The 12,008-nt window shown below is 39.6% G+C and overlaps 1 protein-coding gene across 3 annotated transcripts in view; it reads right to left on the bottom strand.

The window, feature by feature from the left end:
* Positions 1-12,008, bottom strand: part of LOC139755303 (protein DENND6A) — a 150,528-nt gene that overhangs the window by 70,004 nt on the left and 68,516 nt on the right. For all 3 annotated transcript variants that reach the window (XR_011714072.1, XM_071673423.1, XM_071673422.1), the window contains exons 4-6: positions 10,341-10,526; positions 6,922-7,038; positions 5,511-5,641 (exon numbers count right to left, since the gene is read on the bottom strand). Coding sequence is in view for 2 of the 3 variants with exons in the window: in XM_071673423.1 (XP_071529524.1) it covers positions 5,511-5,641; positions 6,922-7,038; positions 10,341-10,526 (434 nt within the window). In the remaining variant the exon portion in view is untranslated. The remainder of the gene's footprint in view (positions 1-5,510; positions 5,642-6,921; positions 7,039-10,340; positions 10,527-12,008) is intronic.

Genomic DNA, 12,008 nt, shown 5'->3' on the forward strand with positions numbered 1-12,008 from the left:
TGCAGAGAGGTCATTATTTGGGAGGTGGAAATGGATATGTTTGAAGGTATAGTAGTTCCAATGCTGTTGCATGGATGCAAGGCATGGGATATACATGAGAATGTATGGAAGAGGGTAACTATTGGAAATGATATCTGTAAGAACACTACATGGTAGGAGAAGGATTAATAAAGTAAGTAATGATAGGATATGAGAGAGGTATGTTAATTAGATGATTATGTTTAAGAGAGCTGAAAAGGGTGTGCTGAAATGGTGTGGACACATGGATAGAATGACAAAGAGGATATATGTGCCAGAAGTGGAAGTGATAAAGAGAAGGGCAGATCAAATTGGAAATGGAAGGGTGGAATAAAAAGATTATGAGTGCTCAGAGAGGGTGAAAGGCATGCATGGGTTGGAGTGAAATGGAATGACAAGGTATACAGGGGGTGATGGACTATCAGCAAACTGAGCTAGAGCACATAAAGCATGCGGGGAGAAACTACAGAAGGGTCTGCATGGCCTGACTGTGGCCAGAGAGATGTGGTTTTTAGTGCCTTACAAATGACAGCTAGAGAATGGAAGTGAGCAAACGATGCCTTTTTTCAACTGTTCCAGTCCTTTCCTTGCTAATGCAGGAAATGGTGAACAAGTGGGAAAGAAAAAGGAAATTTCCTCAGGGCCAATGTCTGTGAGAGTCCTGATTTTAAAGGTTCATGCAGTAAAAGGCTGTATAACTTACAGTGGCAGAAAAAATGTACACTCCTTTGTAAACAGAATTTCTTTGATGAGACTGTACTCCCAATGACAGAGCCTTGTCAAAGGTAACTTTTTATTCACAGTGTAACCTTGAGCAGTTGGAGTCTAGTACTACCTTATCTTCCTGCCCCAGGAGTCCCTTCTACCCTTATGAGGCAAAGAAATCAGCTAAGACAACCAATTACTATCATTGGAAATCAGAGAACAACTCCACACTCTAAGTAACACTATCACTAACTTAATCATTGAGAGACAACGTGAAAACAGACACTCCTTCCTCAACACAGTGAGTTACAAGATCCACAGCAACCAACTCAGCTGCAAACTAACGAAAATCCACTCTTGTCGTGACCGCCTAGTATGAATTCATGAAGCCCTCATGACAAAATCAAATGAAATCCCCTCTCCCAAAGAACATACAAACATACTACTATGATAGTATGTTTGTGTGTGAAAACACAAGAGTTACAACCAAACTCATGAAACACTCATGACCAACTCTAATGAAATCCCCTCTCCCAAAGAACACAAACATACTACTATGATAGTATGCTTGTGTGTGAGAAATACTTAAGAGAGATACACAAGGATTTGTATGCAGCATTCAGGGATCTGGAAAAAGCATATGATTGGAGTCAACTACACTCTTACCTTTTAATTACATAGATCAAACCACCTCATACCACATATTGTCCTCAAACATTTCATTCCCAACACATCCACCCTCCTCCACAGAGCCTTTGCCTTGCATCTGTATTATATTGTTAGGACTACCACACCTTCAAACATACCTATTTTTGCCCTCTCAACCATCCTTTTCTTATTACCACACCTCTACCCTAGTATTACTTACTTGATCAACCCTTCTCATACCATATATTGTTCTCAAACATTTCATTTCCAACACATCAACTCTCCTCTATACATTCCCATCTACAACCCATGCGTTAAACCCATACAACATTGCTGGGACTGTTATATCTTTAATCATGGCCATTTTTACCTCCCATGTAGTGAAAGCTCTTTCCACACATTACTCAAAGTTCCCAGAATGTTTGCCCCTTCACCTACCCTATGACTCCATGGTTCCATTTGCTTCCATATCCACTATCTGGTATCTAAAACACCCCACTTCCTCCACGTTTTCTCCATTTAAAATCACACCCCAACTAACCTGTCTCTCTGCACTGCTGAGCCTAACAACCTTGCTTTTAATCACGATTACTCTCAACTTCCTCATTTCACACACTTCCAAACTCATATGCCAACTCAAGCAGTTCCTTACTTGAATCTGCCACCATTGCTATCAGCAAACAACTGACTCACTTCCCAAACTCCTTCACTTCCTACAGAGTGCATAATTGCCTCTCTTCAAGACCCCTGCATTTACCTTCCTCACTAACCCATCAATAAACAAAGCAAACAACCACAGTGACATCACACATCCCTTCTGCAGACCCACCTTCACCCGGAACCACTCACCCTCCTCTGTAACTACTCATACACGTTTACTTTCTTGATAAAAAATTCTCACTGCTTCTATCAACTTTCCTCCTATATTACATATTTGTACCACCTTTCACAAAGCTTCTCTATCAACCTTATCATATGCTTTCTCCAGATCCATAAATGCCAAACACAAATCCTTCTGTTTCTTTTTTTCTTACAAACATTCTTCAACACAAAGATCTGATCTACATATCCTCTATCACTCCTAAAACCAAATTGTTCTTCCTCAATCTGAGGGTCTGCACATCCCACCACATTTTAAGTCACTAATCTTCCATACAAATTACCAGGTAAACTCAACAAACTAGTAGTAGTAGTTGATTGGCAGGCAGTTACCAGTACTACCCACCAGGGTATCAGGAGGGTTAAACACAGTTGGGTAGTGAGTGGTTGTGGTCGTTGTCAAGTAGCACTCTTCTGACCCAGGTCATTGTCTTTTCTTTCTGCCCCACCCACACACGGATTACTGGCATTCTGTTCACAATCATACAATCTCTCCTCATCATACATAACACCTGACAAACTTAACTCACACAGGTCATTCTTCCTAACTCCAGATTTACTTGTGATGAGCACTGTGCTAGCCCTGCCTTTTGGCAAAATGGCAGGAGCAATAGAAAGAATTAGCAGGTAGGAAAACTGAAATTGGAGCATAAGGTAGGAAAATTAGGCAGGAACATTAAGTAGAAACAGACAATAGGAGCATCTGCAAACACTGTGCTAGACTTGCCCTCTACCGGTGGCCTGTTAAGGGTGAGGCATTAAAGGCTAAGAAGAGGCACTGGAGTTCACTAGTTATGGACACTATTGCTGTGGCCACCTCCTTGAGGGAGTCCCAGAATGGAACTGGCATCAGGTATACAGAGATCAACAAACTTTTTCCTCTGTAATTTGAACACTCACATTTGTTCCCCTTGCCTTTACTCAATGGCATTAAACATTCATTTCACAAAATCCTAAGACACCTAACCATGATCTTGACATACAATGAAAATCCTAACAACTAATCAACAACACAGTCACCACCTTTCCGAAGAAATTATACTGAATTACTATTGACTTCTGCCACTTTGCCATATTTCATCTTATGGAAGGCTTTCAACATCTCTTCTCTTCATCAAAACACTTGCCATGACCCTATCACTTTGCATACCTTTCTGATCTAAACATCCTACATCTGCCAACCTATCATCAAACATTCAACTATCCTTCAGAGTACTCACTACATCTCATCACCTTGTCACTGCCTGTTACCTAAAAAGTATGGTCTGTACAATAGGAAAAGATTATAAGAGAGCAAATGGATGACAACTTGGAGAGGAAAAACTAACTAAGTGGGGAACAACTTGAATCCAGAGAAAAGGGGTCATGCATTGCAAAAATCTTAAGAATCTATGACAAAGTGTACTTAAATCATGCAAAAGAGATGGATGGGTAGACTATGTATTCCTGCATGAACAAAAAGTGTACCATGTTGGAGGATGCTCATAAAGCTGGATCTAAACGTGGCAGGAAGAAGGCGTAAACTTCTTTATGGTATGGAAGATCACCACAACAGAATGAAGCAAAGAATAAACAAAGAAAAATTCTTGAAATGGGTTGGAGTCAACATCAGCATACTACAGGGGTCAGGTACATGTTAATGAAATGCCAGATGGACCGGACTCTTCCCTGAATATGCATGTGAATGATGTCAAAATTAAGAAAAAATAAAATGAAGATGATTGCATTTGCTTACATGGCATTATATAGAAACTCCTGAATTAGTCTGATAAACAGGTAATGAAATTCAATGAGAGAAAACATAAAATAACAAGGATGGGACACAATGACAGATCCCTTGGTGCAATCATCTATTTCTTTTTTTGTTAAGGCTAGTCATGGACAAAAGTACACATAAAGGTCAGGCCCTAATTGAAAGAGAAAATTATTGAACAGAAAATGGAAAGACAAAGGAAAGTATTTATGAATTTTTGAGAAAGTTTAAAAGATGTCTTCTGAAATGTGCCAGGTCACAGTTATTGGGAAAGACATGAGAAGGCAGAGAGTTCTAAAACTTAAATGTGTAGGGAAAGAAGCAGTTGACAAAATGGCCCACCCTTGAGTTACTGATGGCCACACAATAATTGTGTAATGCAGCAGCTTGCTGAGTATTGCATGGTCTAGCTAGTGCTGTGGGCACACAAGCAGCCAGTTCTTGGGAGCAAAAACCAAAGTAATACCCACAGAAGAGGGAATGTGAATCAGCACTGTGGCACAAAGCAAGGGGGTCAAGTTTGGAAGTCAGCCTGGGACAGCTTATAAGGCGGATTGCTTCCGACCCAACTGTCAAGTAAGGATGCAAAACTAGAACCACCCCAAATGTGAGTGCAGTACTCCATACAAGAATAAATCATTCCTTTGTATAAACTGAGTAACTGTTCAGAAGAGAAATTTCGAAATCTAAACAGGACACCCAGTTTCTTAGAGACAGACTTAGCTATTCCTAAACAAATCTGTTTGTGAAAGGGATCAAGGAGTTGATACTGTGTTTAATCTGATACCAGAGCTCCATATCAGAACTGTTGAAGAGACACTCTACTGGCAAACATCAGAATCACTTTTAAGAACATGGAAGGAAATGTTTGACAAACTTTACACAACATACATAAGGCCAACTGTAATGTTTTTTAAGTCTGTTCACTGCATTTCATAAGAAAAGCAAAGCAAAGCAAAGCAAAGCAAAGCAAAGCCTAAATAAAGAGTCCAAAAAAGCACAATTGGGAAGAAATCTGAATTAAGAGAGCTGAATGAATAAAATGAGGGGATGACGCTACAAATCTGCAGAGAGCAGACGTATGATGACCAAATGAAAACCCTCAGATTTCCAGATCTGTTGGATGATACTGACAATGAACAGTTCTTCTTGATACACAATGAGAGTAACCAGAAGTCAAATAAAAAGCTAAGTAAGAATCTTTTAGAATGAATATGATATATAGGAACACTTATTTAGTGTACACTGGACTGCTGAAATAATCTAATAGGTGAAACTGTAGATGCTGGCAGTATTCAAATGTTCAAAAAGCTACCTGATGGTACAGAAAATTCAAGAGATGAGACCCCCATGAGTTTATAACTCTCTCCCTGTACTGTAAAAATCAATACTTAAAACAGGTAATTACACTGCATTATGGGAGTATACAGAATGACAATCAACCATAAAATCATTAGCAAAGAAAGATAGGTAGCTAAGTCAATGCAAAACAAATAATAATACTCACCTGACCAATGTTTGTACAGTGTTTGCAGCAGTTGTTGGTGACATTGCCATTACCACCAAAGGTTCAGCTGTTAGCACTAACTCCCATAAAAGGTTCAAGTGTGGCAAGACTGGTGCTAACACACGGAAAGCCTGTTTGTAAGTTATTTCATGTCATTTCAAATAAATCATCCATGAACAAAGCAGAAATACATAAAGAATAACTCCCAACTAACCTGCAAATCAAATTTTAGTCATAATCTCAATGATTTTTTGTTTCACCACAGGCATCTATCTAGGTCAAGCTCCTTTCCATCAGTTACTGGAACCATATTAATAACAGACTAATAGCTCAAAAGGAATAACAAATATGAAAGTGTTGAAGAATAAATAACAATTTCTCTACTGTAATGGAGTCCTTTGAGTATCTGAGGAATTAACTGTTCAGTGGAGGTTAAAACACAACTTTAATCTGCAAAATGAAATGTATCCATGAACAACATAACTCTATAGCCAGCATATGGTTGTTTACAAGACTCAATTACCATACAGTAATCCATCCAAGCTTAAAACATTAGCACATAGGGATGAGGTGAAGTTGAGCAACCTCACACACACACTCATTCACTGACTGTTGGAGATTATGTCTCAAGCATGTTGCTGTCCTGAATTATGAAACAATTTTCCATAGAGGCAAGAGAAATAATGGAAGACGAGAAAATAAATGGATACTCTAAGGGCCTTCCCTAAAGTAGAAAATGGTTTTCCATCCTTTAAAATGTATATTTCTCATATATGGAAAAATCCAGTGAACATCTGAAAAAATAATCACAAGGAGATAAAAGGTGCTGAGGTGAACCTAAGAAAAAACTAAAGATAGGTCCTACCCATGATGACAAATAACTTCATTCTGAACTATCTTGTACTGACACTGGCATACTAAACGTCACACAAGAAATGTCAATCAGATCCAAACAGATATCATCAAACAAATTCATTTGTTGTAGTGGTAGGAGCAAACAGGTTGCATCTAATCAATGGGTGTAATGTACCAAAAACTTTTAAAATAGTAACTTGGACCAAAGTTGGGATCTAACTTATTACACTAAATTTGCAATGTGACTTACATAAATTTCTGTAGGATCCTAATCTAAGTCTGGTGAGTTTCGAAGGATCTGTTAGAAGCCAAATTCCAATATACTGAAGTCTGTTAGAATAATGGTTCACTGCACTGAGAAACCTCTTAAAAAGACAGAGTTGCTTTCTCACATGCCTTGCTCAAAATATAAATATTCTTAGAGCTATCTACAGTTATGACACTATACCAACTAACCTTGCTGAAAAAGATTAATAAACCTAAGATTACATGCATTGGTTTATATTTTCTGCAATTGTTCTAACTTAAACAAAAAAAAAAAAAAAATATACAGTACCTCTGTCTCGTGAGGAGTTGGTACCAGGACAGCTGGAGGCCCTGGAAAGGTGTTTGGTGGTGAGGATGGTGCCAATGTAGCTGCTCCTGGTTTATCTTGTTGACTTGGTATTCGAACCTGAATTCAGAAAATAAATCATAATTCAGGTCACGGATATGAGAAAGGCGTGTGTAACGACCTATTTGTAATCAATGATTTGCATAATATGGAAAGGGAGTTCTACACTTATGGGCCCCTATACCTTGAACTTTCGATACTAATATGCAACTTTTAAGCATCTGTATGCTATCAGCATTCACAGTTTCATTATTCTAACTATTCCATTAATTGGCTACATTAATAGTTAAGAGTACATCTATGTATCAATCTATCTATATAGATATATATCTATATATATTTATATAGGGAGTTCTACACTTATGGGCCCCTATACCTTGAACTTTCGATACTAATATGCAACTTTTAAGCATCTGTATGCTATCAGCATTCACAGTTTCATTATTCTAACTATTCCATTAATTGGCTATATTAATAGTTAAGAGTACATCTATGTATCAATCTATCTATATCTGTGATGCCCATTCCTTTTGGGAACACCCTCAAAAGGCGGCCACAGCAAAAGTTTCCATAACTGTTGAACTCCAGTGATGCTTCTCAGCCTTTAGTGCCTCACCCTTAACAGGCCACTGGCAGAAGGCAACTCTGGCACAGTGCTTTTTAGGCTCTTGTCTACTGTTCTTTCAAACTACTTCTACCTGACATGTCTAGCTAACATTCCTATCAAATGTTACAACAAACTACTCCTACCTAATGCTCTAACCAACTGACACTACTTAATGCTTCTCCCTAAAACTCCTGTCTAATGTACCTACCTACTATTTCAATCTATTGTCCTACTGTTTTGCCAAAAGACAAATCTAGGCTTGTGAAGAGTGAGTTGTATGAGTTAAGTGTTGTTAAGTGTTATATGTGACAAGGAGAGACTGTATGTCTGTGGACAGAATACCAGCTGTCCACATGTGGGTGAGGCAGAAGGAAAAGACAGTTACCTGGGTGAAAGAAGTGCAACTTGACAACCACTGAAGTGCTGGCTTACTTCACAGCCATCAATAACCTTCCCAATATCCAAGTGGGTGGTACTAGTAAAATACCTCCTTGGTCATTGGCTGTGTACCAACTACTACTACTGAAGTTAAGGGTACATATTTCCACTTTTTCCAACAAGTTTCTTCATCAGTCTCATGATATGGCCTCTGATTGTTCTACCTTAGCATCTTTTGAAGAGCTGTTTATTGCTGGCATCATCAAACAGGTTTAAAAACTTAATAGCTGTACTCAAGTCACCACCTCATTCTTCTTCAAGGTGGAAAAATTTAGGGCCTCAACTTTTCACTATAAATCAGTTATTAAATTGTGTATGTGAATTTGCCTATTTGTGCAGTATAAGGAGAAAGGGTGAGGCAGAAAGAAATGACAGCTACCTGGGTTAGAGGAGTGCAAACTGACACCCACTGAACTGTTGGCTCGCTACACATCCATCACTAACCCTCATGATACCCAGGTGGGTAGTACTGGTAATATACCTCCCTGGTCATTGGTTGCCTACTACCTACAAACTAACTGGCACTCCAAATAACCTGCTCCTCTTCCCTCCTAAACTTAAAACCTTGCTTTTGTTCATATTTACTCTTAACCTTTTCCTTCTGCAAACTCTCAAACTCAATCACCAGTCTCTGAAGTTTCTTACTTGAATCTAATACTAGTGCCATATCATCAGCAAACAAGTGACACACCTCCCAGACTCTTACACTACATTCCTGCTCCCCTCTTTAAGACCCTTGCATTACCTTCATCACCATCCCATCTATAAACAAACAAATAAACAATGAAACAAACAAAAAACAGCCATGGTAATATCACACACACACACACACCCCCGTTGCAGAACCACTCTCTCTTGGTACCACTCTCTTTCTGCTCTCCCGACTCACATAAATGCCCTACTCTCTTCATATAAATTCTTCACTGCTTCTAGCAGCTTTCCTCCCTCGTCATATATTTGCAGCACTTTCCACTGAGCATCTCTATCATCCCTATCATGCACTTTCTCCAGATACATTAATGCCACATACAGGTCCTTGTGTTTCTATCTACATATTTCTCACAAATATTCTTCACAGTAAACATTTGATCTGCATATCTTCAACCATTCCTGAAACCACATTTTTCCTCCTCTTTCTAAAGCTCTGTGTATGTCATCATCCTTTCAATCACCACTTTCCCATACAATCTACCAGCTACATTCTCAAAAAACTTATACCTCTGTAAATTTAACACTCATTTCTGGCCCCTTTCCCTTTAAACAATTACACCATACAGGCATTCAACCAATCCTCAGGAACCTGGCCATGACCCATACATACAATGAAAATCCTAACTAACCAGTCAACATCACAATCACCCCCATCTTAAGAAACTCAACTGCAATCCCAGCCACAACATCCATTTTACTGCTCTTCATCTTATGCAATGCTTTTACCACCTCTTCTCTTTTCGCCATGCCACTTTCCAAGACACTCGCTCTGCAATACCTCCTCATCAAAAATAACTGACATTCGTCACCTTTCATCAAACACATTCAATAACTTTTAAAAATACTCATTCCATCTCATTTCTGCCTGTTACCACCTTCCCATTTGCCCCTTATAAGATGTTCCCATTTGCACTCTTGCATTCCACATACTCTTAACCTCCAACTTAAACTTTCTATTTTCCGTTGAAGTTTAATGATACTCATTCACCCCGATTCTCATTTGTCCTCTTTTTCAGCCTATGTAACTTCTCATGACCTCCAGCCACTTTCCCTTGTAAATCAATTACTTGCACTCCTTTCCTGTAAATAATGCCAACACACCCCTTTTTTCTCTTTTATTGGCAACTTAACTTCATCATCCCACAACTCATTACCCTTTCTCACCTGTTCACTTACCACCTTCTAAACATTTCTCTCATACACTCCTTTACCTTCATTTAATCTTACATTTTGCTATCTGCATTGAATTTTCCTGGTATCTCTTCTAACAAGCCTTTTCTCTAAATTCACTCATTTTCACAACTTTTTTCATACCAACATTATTTCCTATTTCCCTAATGCCTCTATAAACCTTCATCCTTGAATCCACCAAGCAATGATAAGACATCCCACTAGTTGCCATACTACCATCATTATCATTACATTTTTCAAACCTCTTCTTTATTTTCTGCCCTTAGCAATGTAGTGCCATTAGCAGACAAAAACTTCATTTGCTCACATCCACTCTATAGCTGTAATGGTCTCATACAAGACAGCTGAGGAATGGATAAGAGCAACTGAGGCTGGTATCTGGAAAATGAAATGGAAAAAAAAAATTAATACTAACCTGTATAAGAGTTCCCAAGAGAGGAAGGTTGAGAGTGGTGCCAGGTATGGGAGGTGGCCATTGGTCTAAATGGTGACAAGCTGCCTCTAGACTAGCTTCACCTGTGTCAAAATATTCAGGAGCCACTAATTCCAGGACTGTTGTGTAGAGCGACACCAATGGCAGATGAGAGAGCAACACAACACTCTGGAGATCAAAATGGAATCATCAGAAACCCCTTTGGAGAGATGGGTGATCATTGGTGCATATGCACCTGGGCATGAGAAGAAAGATCATGAGAGGCAAGTGTTTTGGGAGCAGCTGAATAAGTGTGTTAGTAGTTTTGATGCATGAGACCGGGTTATAGTGATGGGTGATTTGAATGCAAAGGTGAGTAATGTGGCAGTTGAGGGAATAATTGGTGTACATGGGGTGTTCAGTGTTGTAAACGGAAATGGTGAAGAGCTTGTAGATTTATGTGCTGAAAAAGGACTGGTGATTGGAAATACCTGGTTTAAAAAGAGAGATATATATAAGTATACGTATGTAAGTAGGAGAGATGGCCAGAGAGCGTTATTGGATTACGTGTTAATTGATAGGCACGTGAAAGAAAGACTTTTGGATGTTCATGTGCTGAGGGGTGCAAGTGGAGGGATGTCTGATCATTATCTTGTGGAGGCAAAGGTGAAGATTTGTAGAGGTTTTCAGAAAAGAAGAGAGAATGTTGGGGTGTAGAGAGTGGTGAGAGTAAGTGAGCTTGGGAAGGAGACTTGTGTGAGGAAGTACCAGGAGAGACTGAGTACAGAACGGAAAAAGGTGAGAACAAAGGATGTAAGGGGAGTGGGGGAGGAATGGGATGTATTTAGGGAAGCAGTAATGGCTTACGCAAAGGATGCTTGTGATATGAGAAGCGTGGGAGGTGGGCAGATCAGAAAGGGTAGTAAGTGGTGGGATGAAGAAGTAAGATTATTAGTGAAAGAGAAGAGAGAGGCATTTGGATGATTATTGCAGGGAAATAGTGCAAATGAGTGGGAGATTTTTTCTTTTTTATTTGCTTTGTCGCTGTCTCCCGCGTTTGCGAGGTAGCGCAAGGAAACAGACGAAAGAAATGGCCCAACCCACCAACATACACATGTATTTACATACATGTCCCCACATGCAAATATACATACCCATTCATCTCAATGTACACATATATACACACACACAGACATATACATATATACACATGCACACAATTCACACTGTCTGCCTTTATTCATTCCCATCGCCACCCCGCCACACATGGAATAACATCCCCCTCCCCCCTCATGTGTGCGAGGTAGCCCTAGGAAAAGACAACAAAGGCCCCATTCGTTCACACTCAGTCTCTAGCTGTCATGCAATAATGCCCGAAACCACAGCTCCCTTTCCACATCTCGGCCCCACACAACTTTCCATGGTTTACCCCAGACGCTTCACATGCCCTGATCCAATCCACTGACAGCATGTCAACCCCGGTATACCACATCGATCCAATTCACTCTATTCCTTGCCCGCCTTTCACCCTCCTGCATGTTCAGGCCCTGATCACTCAAAATCTTTTTCACTCCATATTTCCACCTCCAATTTGGTCTCCCACTTCTCCTCGTTTCCGCCACATATATCCTCTTGGTCATTCTTTCCTCACTCATTCTCTCCATGTGACCA

Source organism: Panulirus ornatus, chromosome 19 (genome assembly GCF_036320965.1).
Source record: "Panulirus ornatus isolate Po-2019 chromosome 19, ASM3632096v1, whole genome shotgun sequence".
Lineage (NCBI taxonomy): Eukaryota > Metazoa > Arthropoda > Malacostraca > Decapoda > Palinuridae > Panulirus > Panulirus ornatus.